Genomic DNA, 24,431 nt, shown 5'->3' on the forward strand with positions numbered 1-24,431 from the left:
CTAGAAGCTTAATGTCTTTGATTATACTGTGGTGCTCAAAACTGCCCCCAGAACTCAAGGTGAGGCTGCCCCAGTGCAGAGCAGAGAGACACAATCCCCTCCCTCGCCTGGTTGTGCCTGATGTCCCCCAGGACACGGCTGGCCCTCCTGGTTGCCAGAGTACATCATCGAGCATGCTCAAATTTACTACACTCTTCAGTATTGTTTTTCCACTGGAAAACCAGAAAGGCTGTGCCTGCGTGGGTCAGCAGCCACACAGGCTATACAGGAATTGTCAACACCATACAAGTTAACAAAAGGCCTAAGGGGAAAGATGGAACAGGAGCACAATCAAGGGGAAGACTGCTATAAGGCAGCAGAGCTGGTCACCATCACCCTCCCCTCGAACAGCCGCTGCCCGGTACAGGAAACACAACGCAGGGCTCAGGGTGTTTCGTTTGTTTGCTTGCTGACACAGGTTTTAATGTAATTCCCATGTACATTATGATATGACAGTCTTACACAGATCTTTTGAGACACATGGGCATTATCTGGTTTTGCCTGTCACTGGTTTACTAAGGCTTAAAGCAGAGCTAAGTCAGGGTTTTGCTTTGGCCTAACTATATCTTGCTGGGCAGGGCCTGAACTCAACCCACTGCCAATTCTGTTGGGATGCACAGCAACACAATTTCTGTCAGGATGCACAGCAGCATTTCTGCCTTCACTATAAACATTTATACAAAGCTTCCAGCTAAAAATAAAATCTGCATCAGTAAACAGTTGCTGAAATTTTTAGAAAGCTGTAGGTGATTGTGTACCACCAAACCCCAAAGCAAGCATGCTTATTCCATTTTTCTGAATTTTCATGCACCATCAACTGCATTTTAGGTAAAACACTTCAAAGTGAGACTCAGCATAGACCCCATAGAGTCTGGGACCAGGAAATAATGCCTGTTTTCCCAGAAGTAGGCTGTGCTGGCCAAGACACCTTATTAATTTTCCTTATGAACAAGCTGCTGACAAGAAACACCTTTACGGTGCAAGGGTGTTTGAAGAGAGTAGTTTAAATCTGAGTATCTCAACAATGTAAAAAGATCCCAGATCCAAAATGCAGATCACTTACTTCAAAGTCCCCAGACCTTGTAATGCAGAAACAATTGTGTGGTGGGTACTAAAGAACCTGCCATGTTCCTGCTGAAGCATGGCATGAGTAGAGGGGTACAGCAACAGGTCTGTTCATTGGTAAAACCTCCCTACTCTAGGGAGGAAAAAAGAAAACCAAAATGCAGGAAGGCATGAGCAGACAATCCAGAGAGATCAAGATGCAGTGGCACAGCTTATCATTAGCCCTATTCAATTCCCAGAAAAGTAATAACAGATATTCCTTCAACTGGCTACCAGGAAAAGTAAAAGCACCCCTACCCCAACAGCATCAGTCTTCAGTGATGGTTAACAACAGGAAACAGGGGAAGACTTGTTCTTGACTGCCAGTGAAAAGTGTGTTTCATTAAAATAGAGGCAATAAGGACTGTTTCACTATTTGAATACTCAATTTCAAAGTTGATTTTGTACTATAACCTGGGTTTCTGTTTTCAATTCATGCTACACCAAATACTTCTTCCCCTTTCATTTTTTCAGGTGATGCATTTTAGATCCTTAACCTACAGAAGAGCAAGCATGCAAGTCAGAAATTATCTATAAGCAAACTATTTATAAAGGAAATAGAACAATTTGGGGAATTTATAGTGAAAGTGACCTGGTGACTACCAAATTCCAACTCTGCCGGACAAGAACATACCATATGTTTCAATAAGAAAATAAATCTCAACTTTCAAACAAAAGGCTCAAATGATTAAAAAACACCCAAAGCAAAAAAAGGTGAGTTATAGTTACAGTAGGAGTACTTCAGAATTACACACAGAAAAACATATTCTTGCTTTTATTTGTGGTGGAACAGAATACAATAACCTTCAGCCCAAACTACTCAAGTCTGGCAGTATTACCTTTTTCTTCATGCTGCAAGACTTCAGGAAACGGAATGGGGACAGGAAGGGTTAGAATTTAAATTTTCTATTTAAGGCCATTAATTCAGCAACATATTTAAAAATGTCCTCAACTTTAAGCATGAAGAGTTGCATTGACTTCAGTAAGATTATTCACATACAGTTAAGTCAGGCAAGTGCTTAAAATGGCTTGTTGAATCAAGCCATTAAATGTGAGCTGCTTTATTATACAGATTTAGTTTAATGGCTGGCAGAGCTCATTACATGAGCCTATTTTATTCTTCCAAGGGCTAACAGCTGTTTTGTTATTAACTTTTCTGAAGATGTAACCTGTATGCCTCCTACACTCTACTGTAGCCACAGAAACTTAACATTTTCTAAGAAAAATTGTATGCAACATCTATTATATATAGTGGCTTAGCTCTCCCTTAAATAGTAACAGAAAAGAACAGTACAAAACAATAGTTTCACTTTTTCAACACACAAGAGCATCTTATTGAAAAACTAAAATAAAAAAGTCTCACCACAATATAAATCCCCAAAAAATAATAATAAAATGGGAAGAAAAAAAAGGAGTTAGCAAAACATCCTGCAGACTTTAAAGTCTCTTATTACTGCATTAGAAAAGCTTTTCTGGTGAACCACAATGTTTTGTTTCTTTGTTTACAAACCCACTAGACAGCAAACAATGGTGTCCACATCCACAACCTATGTTGGGATTAAAAGGTAAAAACATAACCTGCCCCATCTGCAGTCCAAAAAAAAAGGAACCCAAAAGAGCAGCCAGTGAGCATAGGAAGTGGTGAGGACAGGGTTTCCCTGCATAAAGGGGAGTAGGGGTTACAAAAGCAGAATTCAAGTTGGAACTGCGTTGAAAAGTTCTACCTCGGAGACCTGCAAGACATGAACTACTGAAGAAACAGCCAAAAGGTCCCAATGAAAAGCTGTGACAAGCTGTAATGTGCCATTTTAATTACAAGGAAGAGGGGAAATGGTTGGGGGTAGTTGCATTTTGTGTTTTTGTTGTTGTTGTTTGTTTTGGGGTTGGATTTTTTTTTTTTTGCTCATCAATATGATGAGCTTTCAACGTCCCAAACCACATTCAGGTAGTTTCCAAGTCTGCTTTTTTTTTGTGTGGAATCTACTGATCCAGACCAAAAAAACCAAACAAACAGAACAGAGATGCACAGTTCTTAAGTCCTGGAGCTTTCAACACCGCCTGAAATAATCGCTGGCCTGGGGTATCCAGAGATGCCTGCAAGATGGTGTTCATAGCAGCCTTGCAAGCAGATCGGCTCACATCTGCTATGTGCTGCCAACGTTCTGCCCATCACCTTCATCATTAGGACCTGAAACAATAAAAGTAGTTCTTGGTCATAAGAAGTATCTTTTGTTTCTTGCCTTGCAGTAAGAGACCCATCCCAAGCAGCCTACAGAAGTCTCAGATTCAGGTGTTAATGAGAGATGAGAACTCTTGAATTCCTCCTCTCCTGCCTCACATATTCCTTCTCCAGACTAAGCTCTGTCTACTGTAGAATTTTATGTTCTTGACTAATCTGATTCAGGGATCCCAGCAGGATCCCAAAGCCTACAAGCTCAGTTTCCAACTTCTTCAATCTTCCCACTGCTTTTGTTCATATTCATTCCTGGTTTTTTCCTCCCCTTCTGTCAATCTGGATGGAGGACTGTCAAAGGCTGGATGTTCTCAGCCACAAGAAAGCAAAGCACAATGACTTCCAAGTTGAAAACACAAAAGGAAGCCTTCCTCAAACTGAAGACTAGTATTTTTCTTAAATTATGGCCTCCTCACATGCAATAAAAAACATTACACTCCTTCCATGCCCCTTTGTAAACCATCTGCTTTCCAAACAGCTCTCTACTGAAAGACCAGCCTGGATGCTGTCCCCTGATCTCAAACTGGGACACTGAGTCATCTCAGGTTTTATGTGTAACTCTTGGCCATGATGAAGGCAAAAATGAAACTCAGAACCAACCTTAGAAATCCTGTAAATTATAAAAAGCACAGAAAACCTCTGCTAAACTGTGGCATGTAACTCAGAGGCAGCACAAGGGCCTTCTACCAGTTTGGAGAAGAAGCAGGAAGTAGTTGCATTTAAAAAGGCAATCCATGCAATAGTCCTACTCCACTGACATACAAAGAGCACAGTCTGCCTTAAGAAATGACACAGAAAAACGCATGGAAAACAGGGAACACCACTGTCTTTCTTACTTACCACTTCCAACTGATCCTGAAGGTGCAATGACATCATCATCGCTGTCTTCCTCATTTGACTGCGTTACCTCTGGCTCAGGTGCTACATTCTTGACTTCTTGCTCTTGTTCCACTCTACTCCGCAAGGCCAAGATCCGATGGTGCAATGCAGCGTACAACTGCCCTGTATCTTTAGAGCTTGCCTGCATTTTTTAATATTCAGAAATAAGAAAAAGGTGCACAGAATTATAACACAATAAAACACTGCTGACATAATACACACCAGTCATGCCAAATTTGACAATATACTTTTCAGTTTTCTCTTTAAGTATTTTTCAAACCAGTCAGAACGGGCTGTGGTACACACAGCAGGACACTAGATACACTGAACTCTGGTGGTGAGAGTGTGTTCCTCTGCTCAGCTCCAACTTTCTCTGGCTAATATAGCCAGTACTAGCTGATTTCATATAGCCTTCTTCACACAGAAATCACAGAGCTTTCCTGACACCTTCCAAAAGCTCATATTAAAAAGACCTTCAATTAAAATCTTGCAGATTTTTGCTGGCCTGTCAATCATTCAACTTCACACATTAGTTAATCATAATCAAGCCAATTGTTTTATGAGGCATTGGCGTAAAATTTCAATATGAGATATAATGAGAAAACTGAATGGACAGTCAGGCAGGCAATTATTCCATTTTTTTTTTGAACAGACTGTTTCAGAGGGAAGCATTTCTGATAACCTGTTGAAGATTATATATTTTTAACTCTCAAAGGTTAATGGGCACTTAAACCAATCAATTATTAGGCCTATCAAACTAAATATTTAATGGACATTATTTAAAAGGAAACTCCCTTCAAATACTACAAAACTCTGTTTTCACTATGTCAATTAAGTCCTCATAGTAACTATTATCCTTATTCCACGATAATTGTAAGGTAGCAATCCCACTCCTCAGATTCTTTCATAAAAAAATAGTTTCCATCAGCCCCATCTGACACTTGAATCTGTCACCTCTGTATCTGCAAAATTCCCCTGCAATGAGGTGAAATGAAAAAATAATTCCAAACAAGATACTTTTTATCAATACAAAAATCAAGAGCAAATAACCTGATGGCAGACTAACTAAAACTTTCAAATCTAGAAAAATACTGAGAAAAACTTATCCATTAATTTAACTTCTTTTTCTTCGTCAATGTGTATTTGGTATTGGTATTTAAGTTCCATTTAAGTTCCATTCTGGGACTCCAGATCCCAGCCCTACAAACCTAACGTCACAGGGAAAGCTGACCATTTGCTGATGCTCTCAGTTTCTGATCCCTAGGAACACTAATTCTTTTGCAACATCTTGTGTAGAATCAGTGTAAATCAAAAGAATGTGTTCGGACCTCGCCAAATCTGTCAGTGCTTTAGCAGACATTAGGGAATGACTTTTCTTCCTTGCTGACTGTATGATGAGATGCCAAGTGTTTTAGTAATTCTGATTGGGATTGCCATTCCCCATTTAGCAAGCACAGAAATCACTTTCACTATGCTGTTACTGCTTCGAATACTCTGTATCAAAAGAAAATTGAAGTTAAAATGTGTAACCTTTAAGTACTAATATAATGCTCTTGACAGAGTTTTAGTGTTTCCCTTTCAGTGGGCACCTATCCATCCTTCCACACTGTAGACAGTGATAGCTTTCCTGTGCTGAAATTTCTTGTAGATCTAATTTTGGTTAAACTATTGCATAAAATCTCTGAAATAATGCCTACTTTTCTTAACATCAGAAAACACTCTACATTAAACACTATAGAGTCTCAGTATGTGTGGAACACATAACTCCACAGGCAATGCTTTGGACAACCTGGATTCCTAGGACAGCCTTTGATGTGGCATTTGCTCACAACTAGCAAGACTTTTTAGACAAGCAAATCTGCCAAGCGCCCTGTCCTTGGGGCGGGGGTGATGTTAAGACAGTGTAGGGTGAAAAGAAAAATGGGAATGCTACCTCAACTGCAGTTTAAGCAAGCACCAACTTTAGTAGGAAGGTTACGACAAACAAAAACCAGTACTCACTGATATAAGAAAAACTTTAACTCCCTGGTCCTCTGTATCCATGGCGGTGATCCGGATACTCTTCTCACTGGCTTTATCGATCTGCATCTGAGCCCAGAGCTTGGTATTTAAGATTAACCTGAGACTCCCCTGAGTCCTCATCACTAAAGCCAAGTTACAAGATCAGTTAGATGGAAAAAGACACATCAAGAAGCTCAAAACAGTCAAGACACTTTTTACTGTAAAAATGTTTCAGTCTTTTTACAAGTAAGCTCTTTTGGGCTTTTGTCACAACTGTAAGTGAGAAGAATGGAGGCTTGTGCTGGTTTTGGCTAGGGTAGAGTTAACTTTCTTCCCAGTCACTGGTATGGGGCTGTGTTCTGGATTTGTGCTGAACAGACAGTTGATAATATGGAGATGTTTTTGTTATTGCTGAGCAGTGCTTGGACAGAGCCAAGGCCTTTTCTGCTCTTCATACCACTACATTGGTGAGGAGGCTGGGAGTGAAGTGGGAGGTTGGGAGGAGACACAGCCAGGACAGGTGACCCAAACTGACCAAAGGAACATTCCAGACCATATAAAACCATGCTCCAGATATAAAGCAGGGGGAAGAAGAGGAAGGGAGGATGTTTGGAGTGATGGTGTTTGTCCTCCCAAGTCACCATTCCATGTGATGGGGCCCTGCTGGATGAGCACCTGCTTGTCCATGGGAAGCAGTGAATTAATTTCTTGTTTGCATGTGTTTGCATGCACCACTTTTGCTTTCTTTATTGAACTGTCTTTATCTTAAGCCATGAGTTTTCTAACTTTTATACACTTCCAATTTTTTCCCCAATCCTCTGGAAGGGGAGTGAGCAAGTGGCTGCAAGGGTCTTGGCTCCTGGCTGGGTTTAAACTACAACAAGGCTATTAAAGACTATGGGTCATATTTAAAGGTACTTAGTCTGAAGCCTTATATGTTAATACATCAAAGTTCATGGCTGCATCTGTGCTGATAATCTCAGGCTAATGCACATTCCTGCCAGCCTGAACAATCGTGCACTATTCAAACAGACTTCCCCACCACAAGCAACCCATCCAAAACAGCCAGGTCTGAATGATGTTACCATAAACTTCTAGTCAAATATTCTAGTTACTAAACATGGCTTGCTTTTATGGGGGGAAAAAGTAACTGGAACACTTGCCGCACTAGAAGGGGGCAAATGTCCACTAACTGAAGCAAAAGAAAAGGTCCAAACTGCTTCTGAGTTGCTGTAGCTATGACAAACTGAAGTGAAAGTTGCTGTATGTCAAGGAAGAACCCTACAAAAACAGCATGACTGTCATGCAGTATCTCATTTCCCCTGGTTCCTCTTACCCAGTCGAGACTGTAATGTTCCATCATCTGTTGAGGCCATATCATTGAGTCTCAGGAGCCCTCGACCTCTTTCCACCCAAGACTGAGAGCTTTTATCAAATACAAACAGCTTGCACTGAATCTGTAACAGAAAATATCTCTATGGCATAGTGGTTGATTGATGTAATCATATATTTCTTAGTCATCTACTGCTGGTTAAGAAAATATTCAGATTTCATACTGAAATTTTTAATTGTTTATAGCTATGGAAGCAAAAACAGTCATCCTCTCTTTTGCAATAAATTTCTCAAAATACACTCTCTGTTTTCATAAGGTTTTATTAACAGAAGCTATATATTCTTAAAGAATAAAAGGGTTCAAGATCAAAACAACAAGCAATTTTCAGGTAAGATATAAGCTCTCACAGAGGAAACAATGTCAAAAGAGACTGCCTTATATCAGCCAATTCTTTTAAAAGCCTTAGGTACACATTGCACCACTGAAGATGGTATTTGTTGCTGGGAAGACCCAGCAAATATAATGAAAGCAAAGCAAAATTCTTCCTGCATTAAGGAACCAAAGGATGAACAAACATGCTGGCTCATAATCAATTAATAAAGCCTGAACTACACAGAGTCATTAGTAAGTGAAGTATTTTCACTGCCTCCCTGCAGGGTTCATTAGTTATAAAATTCAAAAGGTGTATGTATTTTTCCCAACAGTAGGGATGACCCTTCTTGACATAAAAGCTCCCTTTTTCTTCTATGCCAAACATCTCTACTCTATATCCCTCTCTCTAATCCAATTTCACTGTTACCTCAAACCATCACCCTCAAGTTACCCACAGATGAGAATGCACTAGGTGGAAAAAATACTTCCATTTTCCTTCCCTCCATTTCTCATTTTCTTCACCCCAAAACATCTAGCTCTGTATACTCTGTTTCTGTAACATTAACATAGTTCTGTCTGTACAACTCCAATTTGGAATTCTAATGCACTACATTTCACAGGAAAAAAAGAATAAATGTTAGGCAAGAGGTCTGTTAAGTTACAACATATTCATGCAAGTCAGTCCTCTATTAAGTATACAACTGCCAAAAGCTGTGGTTTTCCTAAGCGAAACAGGATTTTTATCCCTTCAGTTCAATTATGTGAAGCATCCAGACATTTCTGAATTACATAGAAACAGAGAAGTACCAGAAGAACCATTTAAAGACCATTTATGTCTGGTAAAAAGAAGTCCAAGAAGATAAACATTATAGAGTATCATTTTGTAAGGTAATACAAGTGTAACTGATAGGCATTAGATACTGACAGTGCAACTGTTTGGTGTCAGAATAGAGCATCATGACTGTAAGAATAAAAAAGCTATCCTTGAAAAGAACACAGTTCAAATACTGAGAAACAAAATATCTCAAGGAAAAAAACAAACTATAATTGGAGGATAAAGAAAGACAAGAAAAAAAATATATATACCACTTCATTTTATATGAAAACCCAGCACATTTTTCTTAAGGATATACTGGAGTAAGTATATTTAAGTTAATGAATAACCACAATGTTAAATATACCATTATTAAGATCAGGAGTCTAAGTCATGACCAAATATCCTTCTACAACATCACTAACTCACTTAAGTATCTCAAGCCAAATTCCTGAGTGCTTGCGATATGGTTTCTGCTTTGCAAGAAACCAGACTGCTGGCATAAATAGTCCACTCCAAGTTTTAGAAAATCTTCAGTAGTACAGCAATTAAAGAACTTAAAAATATTAAGTTCATTTAAATTTTCCTCCAATAATTGTCTCATAAAAAACAGAAGCTTCTATGTGGTGGATTCAGAAAAGTATGCTTAAGATACACCTGGATGGCTTATACACTAAAACTTTTCCAGAAAGATGAAATTAAAAAACAATGGATAACAAGTTAATAAATAAGGATCTGATATAAATAGCTAAAGTTTGCATTTTAACACAAGAAAATACATTACAAATATAGAGGAAGGCTGAGTTGTAGGGAATCAGATGGTGTGCATCCACTGGACATCCATATGAATCCCCACAAACTCAAAGCTCCTCTACTCTATCCATTTCTTACCTGTAACACGTTACTTTCAGCTTCCTCCCCAGTAATCACTTCTACCTTCGCTAATAAACACTTCCTTGCTGTTGCTTTAGTATAGGCTGCTGCAGACTCTGCCAGTGATTCTGAAATATTATTAGCTGAACAACATTTTGAGAGTCTGAGAATGATTAGCATATAATTTTATAAGATGTACAAAGGTCTCACACAAGTACACCAGAATTTTGAGATTTTTTGAAAAGTATAGAAGACAGACCTTAATAGAACATGTAAAAAAATGACTGAAATTTTAAGCAGAAGTTAAAGCTTGTCTTTTAATACTTGTTTTACAAGCCCAAGAGACAAAAAAGGTAAATTTTGTCCCTACACACAATAGTTCACAACCTTTGCAGGGACACCTGCTTATGTGTAGATGCTCCAGCAGTACTGATACTCTTGCCAGCCATACAGCTGTGCCTACACATGGACAGTGCAATTAATTTTCCACTTTCATTTGGGCTTGCAAGCAGTTTACTGAAGGAAACCCATACTTCTCAGAATTTCCATAATATCTTGACAATTTGAAGACATGGAATCCAGCAAACAGTTCTGAGTTCAAGCAACATGTGGTGCTCCCATGCAATGCAATACACATTTGACTCAGAAATTCAGTCACTTGAAATAGAATTGTTAAAAAAAAGTTTGCCACATTTCTCCTACTACCAGTTCTGTTAATTCCCTCTACTTTTATTCTGTTGAAGATACTCCCAGTACCACAGAACGACAATGAAAAAGACAGTGCAGCCTGTACATGTTCAATATTAGAGGATCTACAGCATCCGGCAACTTCCACATTCAGCCTGTATCTTTGGTCACAGGAGACAGTAAAGGTAACATAAAAATCTTATGTTTTTGAAAAGTAACAGGATATTGAAAAATACAATAATTTTAAAAAGGATTAACTACCATTCCTAATATAATAGTTTGTTTTTCACCTTTCTCTGGCGTGGCCTCCTGAGAAGACGATTCAGACCCAGACTCTGTAGCAGCATTTTCCTTATTACTCTCTGTACTACCTTCACTTGATTTTGGTGGACTCTATCACAGAAATAAGAGGAGGTAAACAGAAGAGAGAAAACAAACACTAATTCTGCTGAACAGGACTAGTGACCAAGTACTGAGGGCAGCTCCAGTATTTATAAACCATATGGCAAAAAAAGAATCTCACAGACAACATGCTTTCACAGTTAAAGCTATCCTACTAGCCAGCCAAGGAACTGACTGGAGTGAGACCTGAAAACCAGTTCAAATAATTTTCCCTTGAACTCATACCAAGTTTCAATCCTTATTTTGAAGCTTTTTGACTTGCTTTGTTCACTTTGACTGAACTCCTGCTTGGTAGTTAGACAGGTGTGAACACTCAGCATTGAATGTTTCCATTTTGTTCCAGCACAGGAATAAAAACAGCAGGAAACAGTGAGGTACTAGAAGTTATTCCTTAGGTTGGTACATCATAAACAGCATTTCTGGAATCATACCTCAGTCCTAAGGCAGCTGCTTTACTGCTGGGCTTGAAATCCCATCCTGGGGGGGGAGTCACATAACTGAACTGCTCTCAATTTTGAGGACAAGCATAAAATACCCTCTAATATTTACACTCCAATAGCCATTTAAAGCAACAAGCTGTGCCATAAAATGCTTGGGAACAAGAACCACATGTGCTACAGAGAGGGCACTGAATATCCTTACATTGACAGAGTTTGGCAGAGAAAACCTGGAGAGTATTGCTGGGCAGACAATAGCTCATAATGAACTACCTGTGCTGCACTCAAAGTAAGTTACCTTCAAGGGAAACCACTGAAAAAAACCCCCATACTCAAGTGACAAGTATAATTAAAGGCTCTCAAAATTCCTGAGTGAGAATCCATAACAAACTGCTCACAGAATTACAACATATACATAGTGGATACTCACTAGGACTCGCTCACTCATGTTCTGTCCAAAAACAAACTTGTTGCTAGATGCATCTGCGTTGTTTGTAGAGTTCTCTACACTGAAAAAAACCCAAGAAATAAACCAGGTTTACAAGACCGAAAATAATACCTCTTTTATTTTCTACTAATAAAATTCCTCAGAAAGTGAGTGATTGTCACTGGCTTTAAAGAAGTAAGCACTGATTGACACAAACATAGGTAAAAATTAATTCAACTTAACACAAGAGCACATTCTAGTTCTACAGAACGAGAATTCTCTCAGAATGACAACAAATGCTTTTGTCTCTGTAAAAATCTTCCCCTTCAGATAACTAATAACATACAAAGCAATGCTGAGTGCTAAGTGAGGGCTGATTGTCTAAACATATAACATGCTTTTTTAAAAACAGTACTCTACATGCACAGAACTTGAACTACTACATATTTTTAGGTCAATTCTCTCAAAAAGGGAAAGAACTGAAACAAAAGCACTTCCAACATCGTAACTGAAGCAAAGGTAGCAGGGATAAGTAATGCCTTTTATCAGACTAGCTGCAATACCACAGCTTCTCCAAGAAGTTTCACAATCAAATATCAGCCTTTACTTCTTCCTTATAGAATAAGCGTCCTCCTCCCATTAAGTATTTTTATTAACAGATTTTAAATCCTATTTAGGAAGGACAACAGTTTTATTCTTTTACAGACTCAAGTTATTGTTCCTGTCCCTTTCCATCAGGCACACCTTTCTAAGACACCAGCTTGCTCACTAAGTGAACATACAAAAGGCAGACCATTCTGAATCAAGCCTACATGCATTTCACCAAGTTTGGAAAATGGGGACTCACATCAACATGATTCAAGTGAAACCAAACAAACCTTTAAACTGTACATGTAGAGTTGCTACTTCTGAATAAGGGGATTCCTAGAACAGAGGAGATCCTCAGTGGAAGACAGCTCTACCTACTAAGGGAATTAAATACCACAGTTCTGAGCTCTAAATGCTGACAGGGAACCCAATGTGGCCTACCAGCATCTGCTACGCAACCCAGCACATTTACAGTTTTTAAAGAATTGACAGTGTTACACGAAGGGAGGAGTTTCCTTTTACAAGTTGATTACCATAATGCTTTGCCATCTCAACTGAAAATCAGAGCCAACTCCCCTTAGAGAAACTATTTTTTTTTAAGACAAGTCCAAAACTAGGTTTCTGGAAATTGACTCACCATGAATAAATCCTCCCAAAGTAAACACTCAAATGAAATGACAGGAGATGTCATGTGAGTTGGAAAATACGAAAAAAGTATTTCAGTATTTGAAGGTCACATATTAGTAGTTATTGTCTGCCAAATCTGATTGAACAAATCTGACTCTCTCTTGTAAAGACATTGACCTGGCATCAAGAGGGCAAAGGTGTTCTCTACCTCTCCAGTGCATCATCTGGAAAGTTCAGCATCAAAAGTTCATCGGACTGCAAAACTGCCCACTGCATGGTGAACAACAGGATCTTAAAAATGCCAAATGTAAGGACAAAGCAAGAATGTATTGGTGCTTTTCCTACAACTATTTCATGGCCTCAAATAATCGGAACTTCAGCTTACTCCAGGAGCAGAGATGTTGCTCTACATCATCACTCTTGGTGGGATTTCCTCTCATGCTTTTCCAGTTATTACCTGAATTCACAGCTCTGTATCTTCTGTTTTCTACTCATTCTGTACACTACTTCATTTTTTTGACCACTACGAAGCTAGCATTTTCACAGAGCTGTATCACTACCTCAGCCTCAAGTGAAGGCTATCAGCTCAGAGCTCATCACTACGTAAGACAGGATTAGCAGTTTTCTCCTGGCTGCCTCACTTTACCTATACATCACATTTCTTCTGATGTTATTGCCTCATCAGAAGTTCTTTCAAAATCCTCCCACAGTTAGGCTCCTACTTATTCATACAGGCCCTCTACATTACTCTGAAAAGCTTACTATAATGGAAAAATTTTAACTATTCTTCCTTTTATCCATATCATATATGAAACATACTGAACAACACAAATACACTGCAGATCTCCACAGGATTCTACTGGTAGCTCAAATTTAGTCCATCACTGTTTCTAATCATTCATGAGAAGACTTCTCATCTCATGCTTGTTGGTTCTCTGAAGAGGTTTTGGTGAGGATGTGGTCAAATAAATAGTATCAAATGCATCTCCCTTGACCAGATGATTGAGGTTTCCCCAAGATCTGAAGACTGCCATCTCATTCTTCAGAAGCCTGGGTGCTCACTGACCCAGTCTAAGCCCTGCATCCAATAAAGAGCAGAATCATAAAGAATTTTCAATAAAGAGTAAGAACTGTTCTATTGGTTTCCCTGTAGCCTCACCTGGAACTGATGTACTGTAGAAAATAGTTTGTTGCAGAAGGTGTATCTGATGTCAAAAGGCCAGCATTCTGCACGTCAGCAGTTTCATCACTTTCATCTCCTAGCTAGAAAAAGAACAACTATGTATCAATAGCTTTTCAACTCATTCTTTCCAAAGACAAAGTTCCATCCACAAATACTTTCTACAACAAAACAAGGTAAGTCTATGTCCCAATGTTACACTTTCTTTTATTATGCTAGAAAACCTGTGCAAACCTGTCTTCAATAGGAAGTACTAACAATCCAACTCAGTTATTCTATGCACAAGTTTGAGCCCAGGCTGCCCCATTTTTCCATCTTTTCTGTGAAGTCTTGGTTGCATGGAAGCATCTTAGGACAACATTTCAACTTAATTCTAACCCAAAAGGTAAGAGAAAACACTACATTGTAGTGAGCTTTAGCTGTTACTTATGATTGCAGTAGATGCATTTATTTTTGAAAAAGCTTCTTATGCTACTTAACAGAATTCATTTATTAAATGTCCAGAAGACTAATTTTATTGAACAGTCAACTCTACTGTGTTCACAGCTTTTAATTTTACATATATACATGGAGGTTTTAACCTTTTCATATAGTAGCTTCACAGTACTTCATAAACTCTTAGTCAAGAGAACAAACACGTGTTTACCTTAACTCTATCTCTTAAGTTTTGCCCAAACACAAATGCTTGCTGTGCATTTAGTTCAGCCTTCTCACAGCTGTCATCATCTGAAGTATTGTTGGACTCCTTTTTCTGACATTCTGCTGCCTAAAGAAATGGAAAAAATGTAGCCTAAGAAGTTGAGTTTCTCTAAACAAAAACACCTTACAACAAGGTGAGTCACACACTAATTTACAGTGACAAGCCAATAACACTTCCAGATCTACAAGGCACATTTTGCATTTAAATAATGTCTCTATTGTTGTTTAAGTGTTTTTCTTAGCAAATCACAGAATAGTTAAGGTTCAAGGGAATTTCTAACAACCATTTGGTCCAAACTGTGTTCAAAGCAGCATCAACTTCAAACGTATATTCGACTGCCCAAGATCTCACATCAAGTTTCAAAAAATCCACATGCGACAGTTTTACATTTTGGTAGTCTGGTTCAATGTTCAACTACACTAAGTATGATAGCTTTGTCCTAAAACTCATCTGGAATCCCCTTCACATCACACCTGCAGCTTCTCATCTGTTTGATAGACACTTCCTAACTTCATTCTTATCTTGCCACCGCCTACCACTTGAGAACTGAGGGGAACAATCCAATTCCCCTGCCCTAGTCCAAGAAGAACATACTCAGCTTTTTCATTCTTTCATCCCACATCCTGAGCTCCAGCCTCGAGTCCCCTTGGTCATTTTTACGTGTCTTTCATGTACTGTCAAGCCCCAAACTATATATGGTATTCCTGATGCCATCCCCCAGTGGCACAAAAAGGGAAAGGTCACTTTCCTGAACTTAATGGCTGCAGTTTTAGTAAAGCAGACCGTAAGTTCCCTTAATCAATAAAAGGATATGCTACTTATTCATGTTAGACCTATTGTTCATCACTGCTGCACAGCATCTGAAGGTTCCTAAACCTTTTGTTCTGCTATGGACTTTCTATTCTGCACCTCTGCCACCTGCTTTCCACAAGTGGCTTTGTGACCTCTTCCTGCACCTGCTGTGGTGGCACTTTTCCTGAATATTCCCACACTGTAGTTCTTGTTCCACTGTACTCAGAGCCCTGCACTTACAAACCCTTAAAGTAGTGTTGGAAAGCAATTGCAACCTGCAGGGGAATCACTCCCTTACGCTTCTGTCCTAACTTCCTAGCCCATAGCTTTCGACACTGATGGGAAGACCCAACACTACACACACACAAAGCCTCACAAGTGATCCACATACAGAAGTGCCCCTCAGCAAAGCACACTCCCATCAGCATCAACAGCACCATAAGCAGAAAAAAACCCCAAAAAACACAAGGAAGTCTGAGCATACTCTGAAGAAAACTATATAGTTACTATGGGAAGAACATCAGGGGGTACCACCTGCTCCACTGGAGAGGGGACACTCAGGGGGAAGATGCCTGTCTAGGGAACCCATTACTAGTCTTTATGGCTGGCCAATGTGAAGTTTTCCCTTTTCTTTCCCTTTTTGATTTCCCTTCTTCCAACATAAAAATAACTGTCACCCTTAGAAGCAATATTATCAGCTATAGATCTGTGAATAAATTCTGCATGTGAGAACTTGTCTCAACACTTTCCATGCAGTATCAAGATCCCCAAGACTTGCCTGCACAGCTGCTTTCTAGCCAGTCCTTCTGCAGTCCTTGTGACACATGGGTTCTCTCACCCTCGGTACAGAATTTTGCATTTGCTGACCATCAGCTAGTTTTTCTCAGCTCGTTTTTCTGACCTGCTGAGATCCTGCTGAACAGCCCCTACCTTCCAACATATTGGCCATTCCCCCTTCCCACAGTGTACTGGTATCCACAAACTTAAGATTTATTCCACCTTGTCAGGTTGTTTGTGCAAATGTTGAACAGAATACTCTTAAAGAGTGCCTTCAGGGACTGACACTTGTCACACTTCCAACCACTGGCTGCTACCCTCAAAGCTCACCTTTTTGCTTTAGCCAGTTTTTCACCCACTTTAAATTCCACCCAACCAGTACACCTCTCTCCATTTTGGCTATGACAATGATACTTCAGACCATACAAAGATCTTGTTTAAAGGCAAAATCAACAAGTAGGGCTCTCTGCAAAGCAAATAATCTCAAAGGGTAAAAAACCCATCAGGTTGGTCTCTGTTTTAGCTAGGCTGGCTCTTCTCAATCCCTTTAAGGTGCCTCATATCCTACAACTCCTTCACCACAAAGGGAGAGGAAGGAGCCAAGCAATTTCTACTTTCCTGGAACCTCTTTCTTGCTGTTCTTGGAAACATGTGCCATGTTCTCTTCTTCCCCAGTAACGGGGACCCTCCACAGTACCACAACTCTCTGAGAACAGGTAGTGGTCTCACACTAGCAACCCCCAGCTCCCTGTCCTGAGCTCATTTTCTTCCCAGTACAACACTGGTACAACACTGTATTTTGGATGCAGGATGAGAATAATCTTGATCACACACTGATATTTTGGTTGTGGCTCAGCTGGGCTCACCCCAAGTCAAGGACTTTTCAGTGTCTCATGCTCTGCCAGCGAGGATCTGCACAAGAAGCTGGGGGGGAGCACAGCCAGGGCAGCTGACCCAAAGTGGCCAGAGGGATATTCCATGCCACAGAACATCCTGCCTGGTGTGTAAGCTGGGGGAGCTGCCCGGGAGGGGCTGACTGCTGCTGGGAGACAGGCTGGGCACAGATCAGTGGGTGCTGAGCACCTGTACTGGTCATCACTTGTTTTCTTTGTGTATTATTTATCTCTCTCTCCCTTTTTCATTGCAATTATTATTATACTTTACTCTGTTTCAACAGTTAAATAACTGTTCTTATCTCAATCCACTAGCCTTACTTTTTTCCTGATTCTTCTCCCCATCCCACCTGAGTGGAGGGAGTGAGCAAGTGACTCCATGGTACTTAGCTGCCAGCTGGGGTTAAATCACGGCTCTCCCTCCACACCCATGGATACATCCTATCTGGTCCCATGGACTTACATATGTCAAACTAAAACAGTCCTTAAGCAAATTTATTGTAAGAATTCACTCCCTCAAACTTCCCCTAAAGAAAGGGACTTGGTAGACCTGACAGCAGATCTCTTCAGTAGAAAACAAGACAAAGGCACTGAGTACCTGAGATTTTTTTCATGTCCTTCCTCACTAGATTCCCTTCAACATTTTGCAGAAGGCCTACAATTTTCCTTCATTTTACCTTTGCTGCCAACACCAGTAGAAGCCTTGCTTGCAGCCCTTTCATTCCCTGTCATTTCCAACTCCAGCTAAGTTTAGACTTTCCCAGCTCTCCCACACACCCAGGCAATCCTTCTGTATACTTCTCAGGTGTCTTGACTGCTTTCATGAGTTATATGCACATTCTCTTTCTGGGTTTAAGAAGCTCCCAGCCCATATGCGCTGGCCTCCTGCCAAACTTGCACAATTTCATGCACTTTGGGATAAACTATTCATTCTTTAAGGTGGTTGTCCATGGAGGTAACAAGCTCTCATGAGCCCTGCTGTCCTTCAGAATCCTACCAACCAGCTTGATGAATAAGCTGAACTCCTCTCTCCTGAAGTCTGGATCTTTATTCTGCTACTTATCTTCCCCAGATCCCGCAGGATCTCAAACTCCATCTCATTGATGCCGCAATGACAGCTACTCTCAACCTTCGTATTTCTAGCCAGTTCTTTGCTGTGAATACCAAGGTACAGCTAAATACCTCCCATGTCAACTCACCCAGCATATGCAAATACTCTCATCAACTTATTCCTAAAATCTCCAGGAGTATTCTGGAGTATTTCTACCAGGACACGTTGCCATTTTATCAGGTGTCCAAGTACTTAAGTTCTCCTTTAGAACCAAGACCTGTAATTGTGAAGCTTCTAGTTCTTCAAGGGCTTCAGTTACTTTCTCTACTTGATCAGTCCAAATCTGGTGAAGATTCACTTTAATCTCCCTCTTGTTGGCTTCTCCTCTGATCTTAATCTATAAAGCCTTGACCAATTCAGTGCCTTCCCAAAACAAAGCCTCTGCATTCAAACACCTTCTTTTAGCATACTGGAACCCATTCTGGTCTCTTTCCTGCTTTATTTCCTAAAAAGCTCTTATGTATCTAATGCAGTACTCCAGTTGTCCAAGTGAACCTCCTGTATCCATGATCCCAGTGAGGTTACAGAACCATCACTGAACACAGATCTCCGATTCCTTCTGTTAGTTTCTCAAGTAGAGTGTTATTGCCTCCACGTGCCAGCTATGGTGCCTCCTGCACATATCACATAGGTCAAGAAAAGCAGTAGGAAAACAACAAAACATTAGGTCCAAGAGTTTCACAAATCCCATTTTATGTTTAAGGGACAACCTTTGCATAACCTAGCTGTATCATTTGCCTTCAGATTCTAATTTTGGCATTTCAAATACATCCTTTTTCTGCTTGCAATTAGAAATGGGCCAGTGTTGATCACTGGGAGTAGTCCTTCACCACTGAATGATACACAGCATAAAGGAGCATTCTGTTGAACACAAGGAAAAATCATTAGCCTAGGATTTCCTCAACACGTCCTCTTCCTTCTGGATAAGGATCAGCATCTCCCTGCAACCAAAAAAGGCTGAGGGCTATCAAGTGTCCTTGCACATCTGACAACTTTCAGCTACCAGACTCTCCTACCAGTCAAGAAACGTTGGCTCAAAGGCTGTAGCTTGTACCCATCTGAGGACAATGTTGCTTAGGCCTCCCAGGGATTTTCGAGACAGAGACCAGGTAAGTAGAACTTCCCACAGAGCTGCTCAGGGTATGACAACCACCAGACTAAGAACATTCCCACTCTGCTACCTTGTGTAAGCACAAGACAGAGACATCAAAGAAAAATCTTTTCTGCCAGTAAAATAAGACCATGACTCACATCTGCTCTAACAAAGGTAGATCGTGCTCATGTAACACTGCAAATACCATATACTTGCCCTCACAAGGAAGCTCGCTCTCTGTGGTACACCAAATCTATGCCACAGATTTGCATATACAATTACCAATATAAAACAATTCCAGAAGTAACCTTTCACTCTCATCAAGCCATCTAATATTCTGCAGAGACTCCAGCACTTAACACAACTACTCCATGAACTCAAATGACTTCTAGCTGTGCTAGAAAGCTTCAGGAAGACGAAATTGACTACGAATCCCAAAACAATAGAATATTTCACCACAATCCTTGGTAAAATTGCAAATGTTCAGTTATGAAGCTTTATACCATTTATACATAGCAACCAGATTTAAGAGCTTTCTTCTACCAGAAAACTTTCTCCAAGGTCAGTTGATTAAAAAACTTAAGAGGACTTTTGGATGTTAAAAGCAGATAAAGGGTGTCCCTAATGACATACACAGCTGGGTTACAAGCATGTCCCACAGTTTTCATACTGGTACATGTTGGAACCCTGGGTACATCCAATTTATTTATTGCTACTTAGTTGTGGCAGTAGCCTATCACTAAACCTTTAAAAGCCATTCACACTGCAAGTGTTTCTGCTTGCATATTCAGGATTAACACTTGAATTTCAAGTAAACTGTTCCATACTCTTGTATTAGCAACATTATTTCTATGCTCAATATGGGGACAAAAAGCAAACAACTGCCTAATGAAGCTACCAAAAAATCCACCCACACTCAAAATCCCCAAACATCCTCCTCATGCTATCAATCAAGACCTTCAAATGCTAATGGTTAGCTCAAAACCTGCAAGGAAGGAAAGGACTGGACACACTACACAGAACTGGAAGTGAATATTTCATTATCTTTCTTTCATGACAGCCAATAAACAACTTCCAATGCACTTAGATGTCTTTTGCTCTAGGTGAAGCTTTTCAGCCCCTCATTACCGGCACTGTCCGCTTCCTGTAGGGAATTCATGTGCTGCCACTGGCTTTTTACTCTGTTCAGAGAATATTTATGTGGCACCTCGAGTCTCCTTCTCCAACTCACCTTGTCTTCAGAGTCTGAACTTTTCAGCGTTGCATCACTTGGTGATTCTGATGTGGCTGCAGAATCTGGAGGGATATTTACACCATTGGTGCCACTGCTGAGAACTGCAACATGGAAAGAAAGAAATTACATAAACTCTCTAGATATTTAGACTGTCATGAAAGTTTTCTTACACAAATTACATGCAGTCTTCTGTTTAAGTCCATTAAACATTGCTATGTAAACTAAAAGTTCCCATAGTATTTTGCAAGAGACATGAAGACCACAATTCAGCAATTCTTAGCAGAATCAAAATTCCAAATGCAGAAAACCAAGTCAGCAAATTAACCTATACAAATGTTGTAAGGACTTCAACAGATACAACTTCGAGCAACCATCCTGCTCCAATCTAATACAGTTCACAGCCAGCAGGGCTTGTCTTCAGACTGATCTACCTGCTCACATACTGAACTCCCACTGAAAATGTGTACCCCAATACTAAGTTCTCTGGAGAATCCAATCTGTGTCAGGAGGCACTTCAAGAAATCAACCTAGAAATGTTTGGTTCTATCCCAGATTCAGTATTAACTGAAGTTACTCCTGTTTCTGTTCAACTGAACTTCCACATAACAAGTGGCATCAGGCTGGGGGAACATGGGGTTTAAGAGACATGGACACTTTAAACAGTTTTTTTTCCTTTAACTTCCAGACTTTAATCATGCCTATTTCCATCAGCTATATCAAATTCCATACTACAACAAGCATTATATGAATGACCAAACTTAAGAACTAAAATTCTATATTCAGAATTAAAATTGTACGTCAAAGTCCCAACTCCAAAATGGTCCCCAAGCCCAGAGCCACCTCTCATTGATTTAGGTACTTTACTGTTGATCAATTACCAGTAACAGCTTATTACACCATGGTCAGTGCTGTCATTTGAGATTGCTATATCACATCCCTAGAAGTCTTTTTATTCCAAAACTCAAGCTTAGACTACAGCAAAGTTAGAAGTCTGGCAACATCACAGTCATCCTACACAAGACCTGAAGATTCCACTATGTTATCCCTCATGTAACACAGGTACACTTACCATTTAAGATGTTTCTCCTCTGAAACGAGAAAACTAGAAAAACCAAGGTGGGTGTTGAGTAAAACCAAACTACTACACCAAACAATTCAATACTTTTGTTCTCTCTCCACTGTATTTAGAATGCAAAAGCATTACTTACCCATCTGTGAGAAAACTTTCGGCTGTGGTGCCTGTAATACTGCTGGACGGAGCACACTTCGCTGCTGTTCCTTCGGTTTCTGGCTAGGGAGACCTGCAAGTTCAAAGTTTTTTCAAGAACGGTAAGGCTTTAAAGTTGGAAAATTCAGCTTCATCTAATCTCTAACTGCTTCCAACAGAACACACAATGAAAAAACAGACACTAGAAAAGCTTCTACTCCCTTCTTTTCCATCCTTCACTCAGCCTCAAAAGAGTTAGTCCCAAATAGGGAAGACTATTTCCTAGCCTTAAAAGACATTTTAAAATATATTGTCTACCTAATCCACAGAACGAAAGTTTACTACTGATCCAGAAATAAAAGCCAATATGTAAGAGAAATGAACAGTACAGCTATTTATACACTGACATTTTATTCAAATAAAGACACTTTCAAGTCTTCTTTTCTCCTTCCAATGAAGTAATTTTCAGATATGGATAAAAGATTTTTTTTTTTATTCATACAATCAAACATATTGGTACTGCAATAGTTGTGTTGTGTCATTTAACAACCTTTTAGCTTTTTGAATTAACCTGGCCTCTTTGGTTTGTTATAGTAAGCTGCACAGCATCTGCTATGATTCAAAAAGCTAATTGACCTTAAACAACCTAATTAAAAAAACCCCAAACATTGTAACATCCGCTCTAGAAGGTTATGGCAAGCCCAGAAGGTTCAGTTTTCTTCACTGAAAAAAGTCAAGATGAACTCTTGATCCAATAAAATACTGCAACAGAACTCACTCATAGCAGTTAGTTCTATTTCAGGCCACCCATATTCAAAGGGCATGACATCAGAATATAAAGTTATCTTAAGTTCAAATGTTCATAAGCTCAAAAAAGCTTGTTCCTTTCTTAAATTTACCACTCTTTCTGCAAGTGAAATGAAGTTTCCATATAGTTATGCAGCAATAGCTTTCATTACCTAAATAGTTTTGGGTTTGTTTTTTTCCCCCTCAAATTCCTAAGGAGCTGTAATACTAATGTCTTTCTGATAGTGGCTGGGTCTACATCAGTAAACAGGGAACTCAGTCATAGCCAACCTGTAGTGCAGAACAGGCATGATCAAGGACCTGCCACCCACACTGCTGCCAAACGCCAGCGAGAGCAGAAGTGGGCACTCTCTGACACTTCCAACTGCCCTGGCCTGGTTCCAGACTGAACTTTCAGTAATGGCTGGAACTTGCTCAAGGCACTCCTGGAACACCTTTTTTCTTCCAGTTTGCTACCAAAGGAATCGAGTTCACTGACTGCAGGATTACTCCAAGCACAAACAGAAGTTTGCTAAGCAGCGACAACTGGGAGATGCACTTCAGACAGGCACAGGTGATCCAAGCAAAACATGGATGCATCCATACACGTTACACAGTGGATATGGGCACAACCACCCTAGAGAAGCCAAGATTTTTTTCTGCAGACACATAGGTATTGCCACTATCTATTTACAGTAGCAGGTTGATGAAACTACTAACTAAATAAAATGCTTGAGCTGGTTTCTTTGTACCGTTGCAGTAAACAGTGAACTCACCTGCACTAGGTGCCTGACCATGGATAAGTATTGGTGGCTTCAGCCGGAATCCACTGCTCTTTTCCTCTGGAAGTGAAATACAAAATCACAAGGACAAAGCTGTAACATATTTCTAATATTCATTCAGTCATACAATTCCTCATGTTTTCCCCACTGTAACAACCCACAAGTTCTATAAATATGCAAAGTTATTAAGAGATTTCCAAAGAACAAATTCTCTTCTGAAAGAAAGAAGCCTGAATTTCCAGTGATCATCACAGCAAATATACATCACAGATAAACACACGTCACTAAGCAAAAAATTCAAAATTTTTATCAGGAGAAACAGGAAAAAGACTGTTCACCAGAGAAACGGGGCTCCTTCTGTGAAGGACTTAATATAGATAATAAGGGTTTTAAGTGAGAATCAAACTAAAGAAAGAGCAATCAAAAGTATGACTGAACATGACAGCTGCTAACAAGTTCTGTTAGATTAAAAACAGTCTAGTTTTTTGGTGGGCAGGAGAAGCTGCTCGAGGCTTCTACTATGTCTGGCACAGAGCCAATTGCTGAAGGCTCTGACAACAGGCAGGTTACCAGCCCAGCTAGAGAAGTTGATAATGCCTCTGTGATGACATATTTAAGAAGGGAGAAAAACGCAGGCATTTTCTTTCTTCTCCTGAGGGGTGGTGAAGCAGCTGCCGGGGGTGATCCTGGTGTGGCCACATGGCGGCCGCTATCTAGGCACGGCTCACAATGAACTTTGCTTGTTTAACCACTTTTAGCCAGCGTTGTGAGCAGGAAGACAGAAGCAATGGCAACAGCTTCTCTGTTTTTGGCACCCCGCATGAAGAGAGGAGCTGAATAGAGCCGGCGCTGCGGCAGCCAGCACTGCCCACGCGGTGCCAGCAGGGACCATGTGGCCGACAGCAAAGGGCATGGCGAACAATTCCCCAGTATGGAGCCCAGACAAAAACTACTCTTCAGCACTGCAAAACCCTTTAAGAACCTTCCAATTGATAGAACTTGAAGAACAAATGAACCCACTGACAACAATTTTCTCCTGAGTCAAAGAAAAGGAAAAGAT

At 40.0% G+C, this 24,431-nt stretch overlaps 1 protein-coding gene across 7 annotated transcripts in view; it reads right to left on the reverse strand.

Moving 5' to 3' along the window:
- Positions 1–1,890: 1,890 nt before the first annotated feature.
- RANBP3 (RAN binding protein 3) overlaps positions 1,891–24,431 on the reverse strand; it is a 55,378-nt gene continuing 32,837 nt past the window's right edge. For 4 of the 7 annotated variants that reach the window (XM_082298028.1, XM_082298030.1, XM_082298031.1 and 1 more), the window contains 12 exons: positions 23,366–23,431; positions 21,805–21,897; positions 20,594–20,697; positions 14,643–14,762; positions 13,976–14,079; positions 11,605–11,683; positions 10,626–10,728; positions 9,667–9,791; positions 7,593–7,713; positions 6,257–6,399; positions 4,217–4,397; positions 1,891–3,331 (listed from right to left, as the gene is read on the reverse strand). In XM_082298028.1, the coding sequence (XP_082154154.1) occupies positions 3,288–3,331; positions 4,217–4,397; positions 6,257–6,399; positions 7,593–7,713; positions 9,667–9,791; positions 10,626–10,728; positions 11,605–11,683; positions 13,976–14,079; positions 14,643–14,762; positions 20,594–20,697; positions 21,805–21,897; positions 23,366–23,431 (1,283 nt within the window). In that variant the 3' untranslated portion in view covers positions 1,891–3,287. The remainder of the gene's footprint in view (positions 3,332–4,216; positions 4,398–6,256; positions 6,400–7,592; positions 7,714–9,666; positions 9,792–10,625; positions 10,729–11,604; positions 11,684–13,975; positions 14,080–14,642; positions 14,763–20,593; positions 20,698–21,804; positions 21,898–23,365; positions 23,432–24,431) is intronic. The other 3 variants (XM_082298029.1, XM_082298033.1, XM_082298034.1) reach the window with 1 other exon arrangement.

The sequence above is a fragment of the Coloeus monedula genome, assembly GCF_965178545.1.
Source record: "Coloeus monedula genome assembly, chromosome: 27".
NCBI lineage: Eukaryota > Metazoa > Chordata > Aves > Passeriformes > Corvidae > Coloeus > Coloeus monedula.